Below are 20708 nucleotides of genomic sequence, written 5' to 3' on the forward strand. Positions count from 1 at the left end.
TCCCCGGGTCCTGCTTGACCCTACACCGGCTGTCTGCCCACTTCGCAAGTGTTACCTTGATGGCCGCAAGACGCTAGGTAGCCGGTACCAACTTGCAAAAAATTCAAAATAGCAATTAGCCGACATGGAGGAAGTTTTTTCTATTGCCCCTCCCAATTTAGAATTTGGCGCATGTCCCTGTGAACTAGCAGTTATGTCAGACAGGTGGTCAGGTTAGTGGTTTCCAACGAGAGAGCCATTTGAGGCAAAAAAACGTTTTTTTGGGGAGTTTTATATAGCGCAAACTCGACCCGAAGGTACCAGAGCGCTTTACATGAGCACCAGTTCCGTTACACAAGGATACATTTGTTTTGTGGGGCCCGGGAAGATTAAGTGGTTTGCTCAGAATCACAGGATGTTGAGTGTCTCTGTCAAGTCTCGAACCTGGTTTCCGAGCTTTGGGGTCGCCTGCTGTAGCTGTTAGGCCACATTAAACATGAGTTTGGAAGGGTGGGAGCGTTTTCCATTTATGTTGGTACTCTTGTTCCTCCAAGGTCTAAATGTGTCTATAACCTGCATAGTCTGTACCCCTGTTGAAAAAGGTACTCCTCCTCAAGCAATAGTATGGTCATCCTCCTAGACATAACATTCAGTATTCATGCAAGATGTAAGAGTTGGTGTTCTGTCTTATATTACTACAATGATTCATTGCTTAAAATATAAATCTTTCTCATTAACATGTCTGGAACATATTTGTTTGTTTCTCTAGGATGTCTAACTCAAATGAATGGTGAAGTTGAACCGCCTCAGTCTGACGAAATAACAGCTGAAGGAGCAGAATAAATGAACCAATTTTTTCCTAGATTACAAAATGGTCCAGCAAGTGAGAAGGTCCTGTTTGTCCAGTCCAAGACTACAGGGAACCCTGTTGTTGGTGGTGACCTTCTTTGTCATCACCCCCAATCAGATTAACCTCATGACTAGGGAGCATCTGTCACACAGCATGAAGGAAGGCCAAGCAGCTGTTGAGTATCTGACGCAACTGCTTCCACCCATGAATGTGACATTGTCACCTCGTCTCCCTGGGGAATCGGATGCCAAGACGCGGTTGGTAATCACAGTCATCACTGTCCGGAGGTCGCCCCAGTACCATTACTTAATGCAAGTGGTGTCACGCTTTCATCGCCTCCTGGTGGAATGTGGAAATGACTGTCCACGTACACACCTCTTTATCTGCAATGTTGATCGAAAGCCAAGTAGTCATGAGGATGCTATGATTTTGAACAGGATTTTCCATCACACTGAGCGGAACAACACTGACGCTCAATATATTACCACTGACCCTCAACACATTCACACCAATTCTTTTGAGAAGGAGAAACAAGATTACATCTACTGTCTAGAAGAGACACTATTGTCTTTCAGTCCTGAGTATGTGTTGCTGGTGGAGGATGATGCTGTACCCGAAGCAGACATCTTCAAAGTGCTGAACTATCTTCTGCTGTTCCGCTTTCCAATGACACCTCTTGGAGGTGCTCTGTATGTTAAACTCTATCACCCAGAACGTCTGCAGAACTATCTGAACCCAGAGCCCATGAGGATTTTGGAGTGGGTGGGTGTTGGAATGTTTGTGGGCACAATCTTCAGCTTGTTTTATGCCCAGGTCAGTAGACAGACACGCCCCACCTGGCGTACCGTCATCTTCTTTGCCCTTTACAGCATGGTATTGGTGGAAATGTTAGGCCGCCACTACCTCTTAGAATTGCGCCGTCTGTCTCCCTCACTCTACAATCTGGCGCCTGCCACGGAGTGCTGTACGCAAGCCATGCTTTACTCTACTTCATCAGCTCAGCGGGTGCTTGGCTACCTGTCAAAGGTCAAATGCAAGCCGGGCTTTGCAAAGGACATAGCCCTTTATTCTGTCCTGCAGCAGACCGAGGAATGGGCTGTAGTGGTGGAACCCAATCTGGTGCAGCACATAGGACTCTTCTCAAGCCTCCCAAGGGGGAGGATTACATGAAAGTGATTGTGAAAATGGTACTGTCCAACTTCACTCAGTCCCCCCCCCCCCCCCCCCCCCCCAAAGGCATTCTGGCAACTAAATAAACTGGTGGTGTTATACACGTTTCAGGACATACCTGCTCAAATCTACCCCACATTTCACGCTGGTTCTGGGATATCCCATGTCTGACAGGTTTCAGGATATATTTGCTCAAATCAAGTCCACTTCTCACGTAGGTTTTAGGATACACCTGCTCAAATCTAACCCACATCTCTCACAGGTTTCAGAGTGCTGCTCAAATCTACCCCGGTCTCATTCAGGTTTGAGGATAAACCTACTCAATTCTGGCCCACGTCCCACTAAGGTTTCAGAGTATATCTGCTCAACAATAGCCCACATCTTACACTTGTACATTGTAGATAACATGCAAAGTGGCACATGATAAAAACTGTGATGAAGGGGTAATATGTGGTATTTTGATGAACATTTAGTAAAGTTTTTTGATTAACTAAATTAAATTTTATGACTTATGGTGAAGGACATAAGTTTGTGGTTCTCGGGCACGAGCACGCTGAGATGTATACTTTTCATGGGCGAAGTGTTAGTGTTACTGTTAGTCTGTAAAACACATATCCTAAGAAATCACTCTGCTGAGTGGGATGGGAAATTAAGAATCTGTCTAACCTGATGGTTGTCCAGCCTGTTTGCAGCATTTTCCTGAACAGTGAACTTTTGACCCAGCTATTACCCATCCTGCACATTTCAAGACAGGCTACACCTCTAACATGCCTGACTGGTAACTGGCACTAATACAGTCCTACCAGCCTTTAAGAAGCACCAGTCCGTTGTTTAATCTACTGGACTGACAGTGGGTGTTTCCTTCACGTGGCTTCAAGGTGTAAGATACTCATAAGTTAGGTGAGTCTTACACATTACTGAGACTAACCCAGTGCAGCCAGCCTAGCAGGTGCCAAGGCCCAGCCCCCACTTACATGTGAATGGTTCTCCGACCAGTCGAGGCCTGTTTGGACCCAGCTTCCTTGCCTGAAGGCTCCCAGCTTGCTCTTTCTGCGCTCCCTTCTTCTGTCCACTTTTGACCCGCTCGTTTTCTCCTTTCTCTTTTAACCAATCCTTTTGCTCTTTCACTTCACGTTTTTGTCAATCTTTCATTCTTTTTTTCTGCTTGCTTTCTCTTTCATCTCTTGGCTCTTGTGCCTTTGTGCTCATTTTACTCGCTTTTGTCAATCTTTTCAACAGTTTTTCTGTTTGCTTTCTCTTTCACCCCTTGTGCCTTTTTCACTCGTTTTCTTGTGTCTTTTTCACCCATTCAGGCTTTCAGCCCTCTCTGCTGCTGTACCTGCAGCCCCTCACCCCCATCCAGTGCCTTTTCTCACCTCCCTCAGTCCTTACCTGCTCTTCCTGTCACATTTCCTTCCCGCCTTTTCTTCCCCCTCCGCTGCACAGCAGAAGCGCACAGTGTGCACGCTGCTGGCGGGCCATAGGCAGACTTGTCTGCACCCATCCACACCTGAACCGTGCCCAACACCACAAACCCTGGCTCGATCGCCTCCAAGCGATACCAAGCAGCCTTCCTTTGATCGCTCGACCTAGGATGTATCTTTTTTTTTTTCTTGTGCACGGTGCGCCACACACCACTCTACGAGCCTTCCCCTGCACCCTCTGCCGGTTCCCTTGCAGCAGCTTACCCACAAACCCCAAGCATGCACCAGCAACACCCCCACCTCTCACCACACGCTACATCAAACCCACACCCCAATACTCCCCCCCCCCCCCTGCATGTTTCTCAACACACGATCAATCAGCAAACATGCAACCAAAATCTGGGGCCTCTTGGGCAGCGACACACCGGACCTCCTATTCCTGATGAAAACCTGGCTCGACTCCACATCAGCAATCAAACATCGCCACAGCAATCCCAGTGGGCTACAAGATTGCACAACAGAACTGCCATCACAATCCAGGAGGAGGACTTGCAGTCATCTACAGACTCCATCAAGTGCTAAATGTCCACAGAAAGTGCCACCTCATTCATAGAAAAACTGTACTTCAAGCTGTAAATCTCTGAAAACTTCACCCTGAACGGAACCCTTGCCTGCCGACCACCCAGACCGCATGCCACCTACACCAGCCTCATCCCAGACTTTATTGCCTCTTTCAACATCTGCTCCAAAGCCTTCACTACAATATCCTCTGTGACATCTACTTCCACTTTAAAGACAGGACTGACCCCTGCTCCAAACCACTCCTCAAAAGCGTGAACAAAATTGGACTAACCAGGCTTGTCACAGAACCAACACACATTGCAGTACACACAGTAGACTCCATCTTCACCATTAGCGGCATCATCATGTATAATTCATCTCACCACTCACGTGGAGCGACTATTCCATCATTCACTTCCAAATCAATGCACTACGGGTCAAGAAAACCACCAGCGTCAGCCTACCCAGGCGCAGCTGGGGCAAAATCTCTGAAGCGGACTGGCTCAATGCCTTCAGTATGGATCAACCTAACCCTACAGATAAGCTCAGCGAGGACATCACAAACTTCAAGAACTGTGCAGATGCTCTTGCACCTATCAAAGCCAACAAGCAAAGAAGAACCAACAAGCAGGCCAGGTGGTACTCGGAGAACCTTCACGACTCTAAACAACACTGCAAACAGCTAGAAAGAAAATGGAGAGCCAGTCATGAGACCACCATCAGACCCACCTTCATGGCTGCACTCAGACACAACCACCAGAAATCGAAAAAACACCCAAGAAAAGAGTGCTAGCTGAACGCATCGAAGAGAGCTCCAGCCGCTTTAACGAAATCTTCTCGATCGTCAAGGAATTCACCACAGTCTTGACCTCTGTCAACAGCATCACCCTCTCCCAAGAACTCTGCAACAACCTATCAAACTTCTTCCACAGCAATATCTCAAACATCTACAGCAACTTCACACACAAACCAGACCCTATCCATCTCATCGCAAACCTGCCCATCACCAACCAAGACGGGTACTTGATCAAAAGGAAAACTCTCACTAGAGAAGATACAGCAAAGATCATATAGACCATCCACCCAGGATTCCTTACAAACTCATGGCCCCACCATGTCTACAACCTTGGAGCATCACCCATCAGCGCCGCCCTCAACCACATAATTAACACTTCCATCGTATCTGCCACATTCGCGGGAGACTGGAAGCATGCAGCGGTCAGCGCCCTTCTCAAGAAGCCGGTGGCCGTCCCAAGTCAACTGCGCAACTTTGGTCTTATCTCCCTGTCCCCCTACCCAGCCAAAGTGATAAAGACGTCCATCAAAAAGCAACTCACAGCCCACTTTGAACACGTCCACCTACTGGACAACACTCATTTAGGATTAAGAAAAAAGCACTCATCACAGCCACCGAAGACATGTGGACAGTCCTGGACCAAGAAGAAACAGCAGCCCTCATTCTCTGAGCAGCATTTGACACGGTCTCACACAACACATTCATCAGAAGACTCCACGAGCTCGGCACCCAAAGACCTGCACTTAACTGGATCTGCTCCTTCCTCATGGGAAGAACCCAAAAAGTCAGATAGCCACCCTCACGTCGGAGGGGGAAAGCAGACTCCCCCAGGGATTAACTCTCAGCCCTACCCTGTTCAACATATACATGACTCCGCTCGCCAAAATCATATGATCCCAAGGCATCACCCTCATCTCCTACGCTGATGAAACACAACTCATCCTCTCTGACAGACAAGAGAACCACCACCAGAGCCAATTATACCAATCGCATGTCCATGGTAGCAGAATGGATGAGACCTACTGCCTGAAGCTCATCCCTGACAAGGCGGAAGCACTGGTCTTTGGAAACAGGATCTCCTTGTGGAACAGAGCTAAGATAAACACTCACCGACCATGCCAGAAATCAAGGGTTTCATACTATCGACAAGCTCAACATAACAGCACAAGCCAACGCAATGAGCACTGCCTGCTTCCACAACCTACTTATGCTATGAAAGATCGTCAACTGGCTGCCACAGAACACCAGACGCGCCATCATGTAAGCACTCATCAGAAGCAGACTTGACTACAGCAACGCACTTGATACCAGAATCTCCAAGCAGCTCTTCAGACCATTCAAAATTTTCAGACCATCCAGAACGCCGCCACAAGACTCCTACTCAATCTCCCATGCCGCATCCACATCTCGCTGCACCTCCGAGAGCTCCAGTAACTTCCCATTCACAAACGCAGCCACTTCAAATACCTCAGGCACACTTACAAAGTCTTGCATAGCACTGGGCCAGGATACCTGATGAGCTGCATACACTTTTACCAGCCTGCAGGACTCCTAAACTTAGTCTCACTTCAGTCGCACACGCCACTTGCATTCACAATAGCAGAGCAGGACGCTCGTTCTCCTACTTCACACCCAAAACAGAAGATGGCCTCCCACAACAGAGCCTCCTCCTCATTTCTGGAGTTCTGCTAGCAGAATCCATGGCTCTTTGAATAACTCTATAGAGACCACACTACTACACACCTGCTCAGTCGTCTGGATACCCTCACGGGTGATTAGTGCACTATGCAAATCGACATAGCATAACGTAACTTACTGGCTTTTCATAGGCACAGACAAGTTGGCACACCTCTTGATTCCTCTATACGCTAATCCACACAGAAGAAGGCAAGGCTAGGAGATATGGAGAGAGAACATGTACCATGCCATGAACTGGTATATTGTGTTAGTTGTCCTTATGCTCACTTTAAAAATGTATTAATCTGTTGTGAAGTACTTTATCTGTTGTGAAGTACTTTACATGTGAAGTTATATTCTGAACCTCATTGTAAGGTAGCACAAGGAGAGACTTTCATAACAATAATGACGAGGAATATCACGTATGTCGTTTCTCCATATTTACATGACTAAAACATTATGAAACTCACTTTGATTTATGAGGTGTGCAAGTGGACAGAACTTAAAAAGATCCTGAGAGAACATGTAGCCCTGCTATTTAAATGAGCCATGCACAGAAATTCTAATAAAGATATTTAACTAGCAATAGGAAGTAACCCAAAGCCGTCACAACAAAGTAGATACAGAAGACCTATCCAAGCATCACTGTCATAACCCCCATGCCTTTCCAGGGAACTATAATTTAATATAAAATGTGCTGTGACCCGAGAATATTGATAACCAAGGAGAAGAGACCGGCAAAAAGTAGGAACAACGAAAATAAGAATGAGTGATCTCGTTTGTTTTCCTCATTCAAACAAAGAAAATGAAGGCAAAACAATAAAATGCATACAAATAGAAGGTCACTTGTTTAAATTACAATCCTCAAAATGACTAGGCTTGCGAATGAGCTGACCACAACATGCACACCACACCATAAGAATCATTGTGTCTTTCTGCCATACAAGAATCATCCACACTCATAGACTTAGCCGGTAATGGGCTGAGGAAGAAGCACACCATATTCACAACTATATTTAACACCAAAATATTGACATCCTCCCTCATGAAACCTACATGCAAAAATGTAACTCCTGTACCACCATACATCAAAATTATCTTGGCCAGCTTTACTTGAAACACCTACAACCTGCTGAGTGTCTGACAAATTAGAGATAGCCTTACAACTCAAGCTAGGCCTTAAAATGTTTAACCCAGTTTCCAGCTCCTTTCCTCACTATTATTGCTAGCCTTGCAACACTCATACCAGAATGTAATCTTCAGCTGTTTTTGGCACCCCTCATCTTAGCAATATAATGCGGGGCGCTTTAAACCTCCTTCAATGTTACTTTCCATAAGCATCCAGGACACAAATTGGTGACCAACACACAGGTTCATTGACATATCAGAAGGAGAACCTTCAATCAGCCAGCCAAATAGGCTGTACATCTGAGTATGCGAGCTTCGTTTTGACCACACAGATTAAGAAGTTGCTGCAGATAATGCATAATTCATTGTTTAAAGAATAAAGAATGGTTCAGTGTAATTAGATGTTTACGCACATAAGGATAAAAACACAGGGCAGCTCACCTTGGAGGTTTGAGACACACCAGAAAACTGCAGTAAGTGAAGAGAATGGCTGATTGGTCTTTTAGAGTGTTCAGAATTAATTCTTTTTGATCTTTGTTATGTGTTATGTTACAGATTCTTGCAGAGCGGGTTGATACCCAGACACGGGCTTCCCAGGCCTAGCAGGAGTCATGAGAGAGATAATACGCTGATTATGTGAACAAATAGGTCTTTAGTTGCTTCCTGAAACTGAGCAGATTGCCATTAGATCTTAGGTGAACAGGGAGGAAGTTCCAGGGCTTGGATGCCAGATAAGCAAAATAGCGCCCTACACTTCTAGCTCTTTTGATTCTGGGGGTGGCCAGAAGGAAGTGACTGTTCGACCTTATTGTAAATTGTTTTGTGGGACGATGAGATAACTAAGGATATGTGGGCCCTGAGCATGTTTTACTTTGTGTAAAATGAGAGTATTTTAAATTCTATTATTTTCCTTACTGGGAGCCAATGAGGGCTAACCAGGACCGGGCGTGTAGGCTGTGATTTTGGAAGACCCAACAGAACTCTAGCTGCCGCATTTTGAATAACCTACAGACTCCTGGTAACATAAGCAGGACTGATGAGGTTGAGCGAGTTGCCATAATGCAATCACGACAGTATAAGGCCTTGTATTACTATTCTCCGGGTTTCCGCGGGGAGCCATTTGATTGTCTTCCTAAGAGCTTTTAGAAGACCATAGCACGTCCCTACCAATTTCTTAGTCTGGGAGGCCATTGTGAGGTCTTTATCCAAGAACACTCCAAGACTCTTTATTTGCACTTTTGGGGAAGGATGGTCACCCAGGCATGGGGGCCAAATAAAGTGATCCCAAAGGGAAGGGTTGTTCCCTACCACCATTGCCTCCGTCTTGTTGCCATTTAGTTTAAGGCACCTGGTGGCCATCCAATTGTTCCAGACAGGTGAACAGATTTGCCGCTGTTAGGCTGATGTTTGGTGCCAAGGAGACAACAATCTGGGTGTCATCGGCATACGGCACCATTGTGAAACCAGATGAGCAAATAATATCTGCTAAGGGGCACACATACATATTGAAAAGAGTGGAGCTTTAAGCTGGTGGACCTCCGACTAGCAGAGTCCTTCTCTGACCTGAAAGCTTCTGTTGTCAAGAAAAGAGGTCAGCCATTTTAACGCCTTGCCTGTGATTCCTAGTGCCTCCAGCCTATGTGGAAGGATAGAGTGGGAAACAGTGTTGCAGTCTGCGCTCAAGTCAAGGAGGATGAGTGCATCCAAGCCACCTTAATCTGTGGTTTTCTTGAGGTCTTCTGTGGCCGGTAAAAGAGAAACCTCAGTACTATATCCGGGTCTGGAACCTGTTTGAGTCTGATTCAGAAGCTTATGGGTTTTCAAACAATTGGTCAGATAACAGTTGACCAGTTTCTCTAAAATCTTGCTGCTGACACCTGGGAACAGAGATATTGGTCTTTAGTTCTCTGCCTTGTCAGGGTGTAAGGAGGGCTTTTCTAGCAGTGGACTAATATTCTCATGCTTTCAGGGGTGAGGGACTTGCCCCTTTTCCAACAATAAGTTATACATGGTAGTCAGGATAGGTAGAATGATATCTCCTCCTTTCAGTATAATATTTATGGGAGCTAAGCCCAAGGGGGGATCCAGATTTAATTGTGTTTGCTGCTTCCCAAATGACATTGCTGCTTAGCTGGGGAAAAGTCAAGACAGCTGGAGTGGCTTTACTATCTAGTAGACACCCATTAGCTGTAAGATGCGGGTCTAGGTCCCCTACCAGGTACTCATAAATAAGGCTGACCTTGTGTAGGAAGGTAGGATCCTTCTGCATGGTTACCCCCACTTTTTGCCTGTTGCTAAGCTTATTTTGACTAGTCTGACTGGGATCCTGCTAATCAGGACCCCAGTCGCTCTGCTTTCTCCCTTAAATTGTTATGTTCAGTACTTGGGTACATCCCAGATTGGATAGGATATTAGTCCCTAGTATATGGTACTAAGGTACCCAGGGCATAGGTACCCCAGAAGTCCCCCACGCGCTGTAGAATGTATTATACCACCCATGGGAGACCATTCAAACTGTAACTACAGGACTGTCATTGCAGCCTGTGGAAGCTGGTGCTAGCACCACTTACGAAAGATATAGGTTTCCTAAATCTAGAGTAACTGCACTTAAAACCTATGTCAGCCCTATAGCAGGCCTTTACAATCTTGAAGGCAGGGTGCTTGGTTCTAAGTATGAGGGTAGCCCTGCATGGGCAGGACACCCCTACAGCCTACGGAGTCCATTCTCCCGGGTTGTAAGTGAAACAGCCATATATCATATAGAGGGGCACAGTGTTATTACACGATGACCATCTCAAAACTGGCTGCAACGAATCCTATCATGTTTGGTATCAAACATGTTGGAATCATACCTCCCACACTGTAAACGGTGTGGGAGGTATGATTCGAAGCACTGGAAGAGCCCTCCGTTAGGCTCTCCATGTTCCTGGTACCAGTCTTCTTGACCCGGAAAGACACGATTCTGCCCTTCTGCTGCTGAGCCAAGCTTGAGCAAGGGAACGCAGAACAATAGGTATCCTGTCACAGGGAGGTGTGACCACGCTTGCCAGCACCACTCAGTCTGCATGAAGGGCGCAACATTAGTGTCCCCATGCATAGTGTAGTTCATACCAGCTCTGGGAGCCAACGCTCCTGCTCTGGTGCAAATCTGGACAAAGGACATGTGAGTAACCTCCCCACTGTCCAGACCCTCCCCTGAGAGGGTCTCCTGAATCGTCCCAACCCTTTCCTTAAGGTACTTAAGAGCTTACCTGTTGGTGGGTTCCTGGATTCGTTGTGGGACACAATTCAATTCAGACCCCACTTCAACTTCTACCGCCTGGGCACTCTAGACTTTGTTTGGGCTCGACTGTGTCCCCCTTTCAGTCTACTGCATTGTCTGTGCCTGTGCACCATACAAGAACCTTCCAAGGCCTGTGGGTATCCAAGACACTTGAAGGAATCTCCCTTGAAGTGATGGAGTCACTTCCCAGTATTCGCAGGCACCACAACCGAGCTGACTGGTCCAGAGCTCCCACGGACTCCAAAAGGTTCAACTACACAGCTGGTGGGTCTCCACAGCTTTTGAGGCCTACCCTGCCCTCTCACCAAGTTTGAGGCCAGTATCCCTCATGGGAGCTGCAGGAACCGAACCCCTGTGCACCGTGTTGATTTGCCATTGCCAAGGCTTGTTGGCTTCCTTCCATCAAAATGTTCGGGCTCCAAGTTGCCCCAACCTCGAGCATCTCCAGTGACAAGAATCTTCGTCCACACCTCATCGATTGCATTGTGGCCTGCAAATTCTGGTGCGCTGCTCCAGCTCCTCTTTCGACTCCAGTCCCTCCGGCCTGTGGGTCTTGTTGAGGGTCATCTTTATTTCTGTTGGGCTCCCCTGATTGCTCGGGGCCTACCCTGACTCCACTGCTTGTGGTGAGTCCCCTGGACCTTGCTGGTCCCGACATTGCACCTTCTTTGACAACCACGTTGTTTACGTTTGCCAAGGCTTGTTGGTGCTTCTGACGGACACCAATCCCTCAGCTATTGACATCTGACATGGGACAGCTCGTGCCCGGCTCCTGGTCTTCCTCAGCATCGCCTGGTCCTCACAGCTGCAGAGTCAAGGTCACTGCCACCTCTCCCGCAACACACGACATTGGTGGGCATTCATCTTCCAGGTCTCCTGGTCACTCCTGAGTGACATAGACTCTGGCCCCCTGCTTGCAGGTTCCTCTCAATTAGAATCCACCTTCGGGTTCCACTTCCTCTTCCAGCAGCCGCACTTTCCTGAAGTCCTCCATTGGAAACGACGGCAGTTTCTGACACCACTTCGCCCCTTTGCATCCGGCTTCCCTGGTGCAGGTAACATGGATACGAGGGTATCCACAAGTGGAGTGGCTCTTCAACCTTCTGTCTTCCACAGGGTTTCTTCAGGGTCCACTGGGGAATCCTTTTTCTTTAAAAGTCCAACCACGACTTACACGTTGATTTGTACGAAGAACGTGGTCATGTTCCCACACTGCACACGATCTCCATGGGGTTCCTAGTCACTCACCTTGGGTGGTTCCTTGGGGGCCCAGCACATCTATGTCCTCTAGACATTGTCTTGACACGAGTCGTGGTTCTTCTACCACTTTCTTAATATATGGTGTGGTCCACCCCTGGGGTTCACTGTGTATTCTGTGCTATTTACATGATTTCTATGCAAAGTATTGTGTGCATTGTGCATATCTCCAGGTAGGAGATATCCAAACGTGTTAGAGAGTATTACGTAATAAATACATATTTTTATAAATAACTTGCATGGTTCTTTTTCAATTAATCTATACCTATAAGATTACATTCTGGTAAAACAAGCTGCTTTACACTGCTTCTGGAGTTAGCCTGAAGGCTGCTCTCCACAGATACCACTTAGAGAGCTTTCTATGGTTGTCTAAGACCTCCTAAATCACCATAAGCAGTCTGGACTGGTGCAGGGTGTCCACTTACATATGTGTACATCATATACCACGGCAGCCTCTTCACAGTGTTCGTTGAAGGGGAGAGGATCTGCTCATGCAACTTTTGGTTTCAGGAAGAAATTTACAATCACAGATTTCTTTGGAGGCTTGGGAGGACTGAGAAATACTGTTGACGAAGTCTGCTAGCCTAGCTTTCCTTCTTGCATGTTGATATTATTTCAATGTTTTTTATAGATAACTTTTCTCTCTTCATCGCAATGTGTCTCCATTTCCTTTCCTCCTCCCTCTTGTATTCCTTTTTTAGCTTCCTGATCTCATATGTGAACCATGTAACATCGGTACTGGTTCAAGGAGACTTCTGCAGTGTTCTTGGGATCAATGTCTCTAAAGATGACTCAATCGATTCCTCAAACGCCCGGTAGACAGTGTTAACATCACTGTCCTGGGTGCGTGCTGAGATTTGAAATGTCTCTATCCTTTGTGTAATGTCAAGGTTGGACCGCTGTTTGGTCAGTTTAGAACAGGGGGCTCTAAGGTTTAAATGTTCCTGTCCTTTGATGGGAAACTCAACCGGCCGATGATTTGACCAAGATAAGGTTTGGTGTTATTTACCATTAGACTGGTGAAGTTGGTAAATATAGGGTCTAATATATGTCCTTTATTGTGTGTGGGAAGCGCAACTAGTTGTGCAAGCTGAATTGCTGTTAAGTTGTGTGTCAGATATAATGCCTGTGTGCAGGTGTTGTCATCCAAATGAATATTCAGGTCCCCCAGCAGTGTGAAGTTCGCTGAGTTAAGTCTGTGACGTGCTATGATTTCCTGAATCGTCCATACAAATTCTATAGCAGGCCCCAAAGTCTATAGAGGAGGAGACCTGAAAATGTGAATGAGTGCGAGAGTTTGATAAAAAACATCACGTTTTCACAGCCTGCAATGTTCATTGGAAAGGATCTACATTCAAAATTATCTTTAAAAATAATGGCGACGCCTCCCCCTTTCTTACCAATTCGATCATTTCTTGCCATCGCATATCGCAGTGGGAGAGACATCACAAAGTATGGCCTGCTGTACTCATTCAGCCATATTTCTGTCAGGAATAATGCTGCGAGTGTTGATCTTCCATCAGGGTGAATATTTCTAAACTGCGTTTAGATAAAAACCTGTAATTTAGAAGGGACATCAACCAGGAGGTTTTGTGGCTGATACAAGGCACCCTTATTCCCAAATGGAGCTGTAGTTTGAGGACTCTCTGCAACATGGGGACCGTCTGTATGTTTAGGGGGATGCAGAGTTTATAGCGGCACAGTTAACTTTTACTAAGGCAAGCTAGCCGGCTCCATTGAGTGGTGGGACGCTTTTTAAGGTCGCTCCGGTGAAGAGAGTTCAGTCTGAGCTGAAAGGGGCAGAATTTTGACCTCGCAGACTGGCACAGATGGGCTTGCCTTCGGTGTGCCAGTGGCCTATCCGCTCACCAGCCCCATTAAATAGAGTAGCTGGTCGTGATGCATAAAGATGAAACACCAACTAAAATGGTGCCCGCTTTCATGCTATCGGCCTGGCTCTAAACATGGCCAATTAGGGGGGTGCGGCCAAGGTGGCAGCTGGATAGGACACATATTTGTGTCCCTCTGGCTCCGCCACACATAAGCATTGCATTTCTGCCTGTTCCTGGCACTAATCTGCTATAGGGAAGACGGGCTGGTGATTGGCACACCGGCGGTGCTGGAACGAACAGGAGCAGCAGCGGTTTGGCGTCTGAGACGGACACCGAGGTGTGACGAGGCTTACACCCCCCTACACCACCCCCCTACACCACGCACTTACGCCCCCTACACCACGCACCCGCCTCCCAGCAGCTCCTCCCTCCCACTCAGAGGCAAGGCTTCCCCGTGCACATCGCGACGCTGTGACCGTCCTGACTCTGTTGGACACGGTCGCTCCCTCCTGCCCTGCTCCTCCCTTAACGCTGGCTGGGTATCGTTAGCGCTGCTACTGTGCATACTTTGATTGAAGCATTATTCAACTGCGACTCTGCTTGCTTGAATTTACTGTATCTCGCTAGCGCTGTGAGAGTGCCTACATCGATTGAAACTCGTTATTTTTTCACAGTGCCTTGTTCATAGAGATAGCGCTTTGTCTGTCTGCTTGACTGTCTGCGCCCCGCTACTCACCACAGATTAATTATTTAACTATTCCTCCCCAACCCGGTCGGCTATTGCCTTTGAGCCGCCATTACCTGGGTTGTTGTTGTTGTGGCCGGAGCCCGCCCCCTACACCACGCACCCGCCTCCCAGCAGCTCCTCCCTCGCCCCTCCCCCTCCACTATCCTTATATGACAGATGCAATAGCGCGCAGCGTTCACGCGCAGCGATCGCGCCCCTGTCGCGCCGAAGGTGCGCCAAAGGTAAGCCCGTCTACGCCCGTCCGCGCCTGGACCGCGCCCAGCGCCATTCCCCCTGGTCCTCGTAATGCCCACCCCTCCCGCATTACTTACGATGCCACCACCCTCCTAGCCCTCAACCCCGGCCGTTCCCCCAACTGCGTCCAAGCCGCCCCTGGACACACCCATGGACCCTTCTCCTGCAACTCCTGCAAGTTCGACGGCACCAAGAACAACTCCTCATCCACAAACACAAAACATATAACCGACCCCCACCATCTAAAATGCATCCTACTCAACACCCGATCGATCCACAGGCACGCCATTGACCTCTGGAATCTACTAGACACCATCTCTCCGGACGTAGCCTTCCTAACAGAAACATGGATGAATGCCTCTTCAGCCCCAGACATCACCATTGCCATCCCGGAAGGCTATAAGATCATTCGCAAGGACCGTACCGGCCACATAGGAGGAGGCATCGCTATCGTCCATAAGAAATCCATCCGCATCTCAACCAGCTCAGACGTCAATCTCGCCAACTCTGAACACCTTCACTTCCAGATCCACACCGACCCCAAGACCACGCTCAGAGGCACCCTCCTTTACAGACCACCAGGACCCCGCGCACAATTTAGTGAAGACATCACGGACTTCATCACTCCACACGCGCTCCCCTCCGAGGAGTACATCCTTCTGGGAGACCTCAACTTTCATCTTGAAAAGAACAACGACCGCAACACCACCACCCTTTTGGACAACCTCGCCAACCTCGGACTTAAACAACTTGTCACTACCCCCACCCACATCGCAGGTCACACACTCGACCCTATCTTCACCTCCAGCAAACATATCTCCTTCAGCCACACCACAGCTCTCCTTTGGACTGACCACAGCTGCGTTCACTTTACCTACAACAAGCCCACATCCAACATCCACCACCAACCCACTCTGCTAAGAAACTGGAACAAAATCACCACCGACCAGATCTCCTCATCGCTTCTGCAAAACCCCCCAGCCCACTCCTCAAACCCAGACCAAGCAGCCACCAACCTCACCCAATGGTTATCCAACAGCGCCGACATCCTAGCACCACTGAAAAAACGACAAATCAAACTAGGCAGCAAGAAGGCCTCCTGGTTCAACGATGATCTTCAGAAATCCAAGAAACTCTGTCGCTCCCTTGAGAAGGCCTGGAAAAAAGACCCAACCACCAGCACCAAGGACGCCTTCAAAAACGCCACCTGCATACACCACCAACTGATCCGGAATGCCAAGAAAGCCGCTTTCAAGAACCGACTAGATAACAACGCCCACAACAGCAAGGAATTATTCAACATCGTCAAGGAATTTACCAACCCCTCGGCCAACTCCAACGACATCATCCCCTCTCAAGCCCTCTGCGACTCCCTAGCCTCATTCTTCCACAACAAAATTGCAGACATCCACAACAGCTTCGACAACCGACCCAGAAACCAACCCACCCAACCCCCTGCAGGACCCCCACCCCCCCCGAATTGCCTCAATGTCTGGAAGCCAATCTCCACTGAGGACACCATCCGTCTGATTAACTCTATCCACTCAGGATCCCCCACAGACCCATGCCCTCACCACATCTTCAACAAAGCAGACTCCGTCATAGCACCACACCTCCGAGACGTCATCAACTGCTCCCTCAAATCCGGCACCTTCCCGGAAAGCTGGAAACATGCCGAACTCAGCGCCCTTCTGAAGAAACCCACAGCTGACCCCACCGAACTCAAAAACTACCGCCCCATCTCGCTCCTCCCATTCCCGGCCAAAGTCATCGAGAAAGCGGTCAACAACCAGCTCGCCGCCTTCCTCGAAACCAACAAATCCCTCGACTCCTCACAATCCGGCTTCCGAACCAAGCACAGCACTGAAACCGCCCTCATCGCCGCAACAGACGACATTCGAACTCTACTGGACAATGGAGACACAGTTGCCCTCATCCTCCTCGACCTCTCCGCAGCCTTCGACACGGTCTGTCATAGCACCCTTTTACAACGTCTCAGAAACGTCGGAATCCAAGGAAAAGCACTGGAATGGATCACCTCGTTCCTCACCGGAAGAACCCAGAGAGTCAGCCTTCCACCATTCAAGTCAGAGGCCACTGAAGTCATCTGGGATCTTCACTCAGCCCCACCCTCTTCAACGTATACATGAGCCCCCTCGCGGTCATCGCACGCCAACATAACCTCAACATCATCTCCTACGCCGACGACACTCAACTGATCTTATCACTCACCAGAGACCCTAACACCGCCAAAACCAACCTGCATGAAGGAATGAAAGAAGTAGCCGAATGGATGAAACACAGCCGTCTGAAACTGAACTCAGACAAAACAGAAGTCCTCATCCTAGGCACCTCCCCCTCCGCCTGGGATGACTCTTGGTGGCCAGAGGCCCTTGGAAAAGCACCCATCCCGACAGACCACGCACGGAACCTGGGCGTCATCCTGGATTCCTCACTCTCGATGAACAGACAAGTCAACGCCGTTTCTTCATCTTGCTTCAACATTCTTCGCATGCTCAAAAAAACATTTCGCTGGATCCCCACCGAAACTAGAAAAACAGTCACCCATGCTCTGGTCACGAGCCGACTGGACTACGGAAACACCCTTTACGCCGGTACCACCGCAAAACTCCAGAAAAAACTCCAACGCATCCAGAACGCTTCAGCTAGGCTCATATTAGACATCCCGCGTAAAGAACACATCTCTGGTCACCTGAAAAGCCTCCACTGGCTCCCCGTCAATAAGAGGATTACTTTCCGCCTCCTAACCCACGCACACAAAGCACTCTACGAAATCGGACCCGAATGCCTCAACACACGACTGTCCTTCTACACCCCCCCCCCGCCAGCTACGATCCTCCAACCAGGCCCTTGCCACTGTACCTCGCATCAACAAAACCACCATGGGAGGTAGATCCTTCTCCTACCTGGCAGCTAAAACCTGGAACTCACTTCCCACTCACCTTCGCCTTACTCAGAACCACCTAGCATTCAGAAAGCAACTTAAAACGTGGATATTTGACAAGTAAGTCCCCACCCTTCCTCAAGCGCCTTGAGACCCTCTGGGTATGTAGCGCGCTATATAAATTTACTGACTTGACTTGACTTGACTTGACCATATAAGGGAGACGGAGGCCCAGAGTCCCTGGGGCTCGCTGAGCAGCAACTCAGCACACCGAAAGAGTGTCAGCGGCCTGAGATACTCACACCTACTCCCGGACATTGTAGGGCTCACCTGGCCTCAGAATGCTGAGTGAACGGCTGGAGGCCTGGACTGCTGGAGTTCATGGTGGCGGGCAGCAATCGGCGGCCGCCATCTTGGTGCTTGCATCAGTGGCACGCGACCGGTCTCCATGGGTCGCTGAGTCCCCTGCACTTTACAGCGGCCTGACCAGGGGGTACCCAAGTCCCCAGTGTTACTCTGAAGCGATGCCTGCCGCTCTGAGGCCGGTGGGGTGCGGCAACGAGGGATGGCGAACGACGGCCGCCATCTTGAGGCTTACCCCTTGGGGGTTTGAGGACTGCTCATCGCCTGCCGCGGCCCATCAGGTGAGTGACTGTGGCCCCGGCTGCCCTTTCGGACACGGACCAGCACCCCTAGGCAGGCACAGCCTGCGGGGTGGAGAGGTGCCAGCCATCTTTGGCGCATGCAGTGTGTCCGGTCTCCCCTGCAGCGGATTGTTACGTGCCCTTGAGCTCACTGGTCGGGCTGGTGGGTACTCAAGACCATCCAGGCAGGCAAAATCCGGCACTCCTGGGACACCAAAATTGCAGAAGGCAGTAGTGACCACCCCACCCTCACCCCCCCCAATAGACATGAGCACCTCAGCCCTCTCCTGTCCAGTCTACCGGGAGTGAATTAAGGCCCGTCCACCCGGAGGGGCCCCGCCGGCCTGAGAGACGGTAGGTGGGAGCACGTGGCACTGCAGAGCTTACCAGGGCGGAATAGAACAGCGGCCTAGTATAGAACTGGCCACCCTCACTGGCAGCGGGACGCGGTGTGGGATGATCGCAGCTACCGCACAATACTTAGAGGTCAGAGGAAGATATCAAATATTAAGGAACCGGCTGCCTATAGCTTCCCGCGGGGTAATAGATGCTCCCTGAGAAGAGGGGAAGCAGTGGATGAGAGCCCAGACTGGTGGGAAGACTGTCCAGCAACTGCCCTGGGGACTCACACAACACAAAGGGGCCGAAGTGACTTACACGCCGCTATTTTGAATAAGCCGCCCTGCGGCCTAGAAGCACCTGCGCATCACCAGATAGATCCCCAAGAGCGGGCAATCTTCACTGAGTAGGAATTGTGGACCCACGGAACCCTGTCCCCCTCCCATAGCAAAACTGCAGAGAAGTTCCTACTGTGCTGGTGGCAGGGGGAAGTGAGGCCTGCGAATCTGCACATTGAGAGAGCAGGGTGTGAAAGGGGCACAAGAGCATACAACTAAGGCACTCTCTTTTTGGGTCATGGACCGTGCACTAATCAATCCAGGGGCCAAGTCTGCAGAGTGCCTGAGCAGAGCAAGAAAGGGGACCAACCTTGGATGAAACACCCTCCCGCAGTGTAGGCCCAGGTGACCACAGGAATCTGAGCTGAGGGACCACCTCAAGGGTCTGGGGGGTGCTGGGGAGAGTGATAGGCGCATTAAGACCTAGCAATGGATCAAAACATCTGCGGGACCCCACAGGCGCTAAACCATGAGAAGGAGTACTACCGGATACCAGACATCGCCATGGCCACAGCACATGCATAGAAAGACAGATCAGAGAAAGATATGTTGCTGAAGAAATCTGGGGTGAGCGACCCAGCGGATGGGGGCTCACAGTGAAGAGGGTCAGCAAGAGGTGGCTGAAGGTGCTGATGGCCCGGCAGCCACAGATTTTATGACAACGCTGTTTATGTCCCTCTAGAAAGATCTCCAAGAAATTAAAGTTCAACTCTCCACCAATCTGAAGGAGCTCAGGCACGATCTAGAAGGGGTGGGGGAGCGAGTGGTAACCTTAGAGGAGCATGACATCAGCAGAGATGAGGAGATCACAGTGATGCAACAGGAGCTTATCCGTCTACAGGATCAGCACATACACTTGCTCGCTCATGCTGAGGACCTTGAGAATCGTTCTCGGCGAAATATTGTACATATTAGGGGCATGCCTTGGCAGGCCGAAGGAGACGATCTCAGGGCCTATGTCCTCGCTCTTGTTCACCACGTCCTGGGCAGCTATCATACCAAAGATATGCAGTTGGATCTAGTACATCGGGTGGGCCTTCCAAGAGGAAATAAGGCTCCACCACCAGACATACTTGTGTGTGTCCATGATTTCCAGCTGAAGGAGAAGATCATTCGTAGAGCACGAGAGACACAACCCATCCAATTTCAAGGACACGCTCCTACCTTTTTCCAGGACTTAGAGGCGTCAACCCTCGTCAAGAAACAAGGATTTCGTGCTATACCCACTCGCCTCTGAGAGCAGAGAATCTCATATTCTTGGAGGTACCCCTTCAGAATTATCTTCAAATACCAGGGACGACTGAGGCAACTTCGCTCCCAAAAGGAGGCACATGAGGTGCTGGGGTTAGCGGGCTCCTACGCAGCTGATCATGATGGCGGCCCTCGAGAGACCTCTTCACATAAGTTCTCGCGATGGCACCTGGTCGGCACGCCTACCTCTAAGCTTAAGCCAGATCCGGCAACAATTGCTAAAGAAAGGGAGGGGGTTATCACCTTGCTGTCCCGGTCGCCGGATCGACCGACTTTCCCCTGAAATAACTTT

At 49.3% G+C, this 20708-nt stretch overlaps 2 protein-coding genes across 2 annotated transcripts in view; both read left to right on the top strand.

Moving 5' to 3' along the window:
- The window catches only part of LOC146859182 (GPI-N-acetylgalactosamine transferase PGAP4-like), a 104827-nt gene extending 101078 nt beyond the window's left edge, over positions 1-3749 (top strand). The window contains exon 2 of the mRNA XM_085649859.1: positions 749-3749. Within this exon, the coding sequence (XP_085505985.1) occupies positions 851-1999 (1149 nt within the window). The 5' untranslated portion in view covers positions 749-850 and the 3' untranslated portion in view covers positions 2000-3749. The remainder of the gene's footprint in view (positions 1-748) is intronic.
- Positions 1-20708, top strand: part of LYRM9 (LYR motif containing 9) — a 373929-nt gene that overhangs the window by 101681 nt on the left and 251540 nt on the right. The gene's annotated exons all lie outside the window — the stretch shown is intronic.

The sequence above is a fragment of the Triturus cristatus genome, chromosome 3_2, assembly GCF_964204655.1.
Source record: "Triturus cristatus chromosome 3_2, aTriCri1.1, whole genome shotgun sequence".
NCBI classification, from domain to species: Eukaryota; Metazoa; Chordata; class Amphibia; order Caudata; family Salamandridae; genus Triturus; species Triturus cristatus.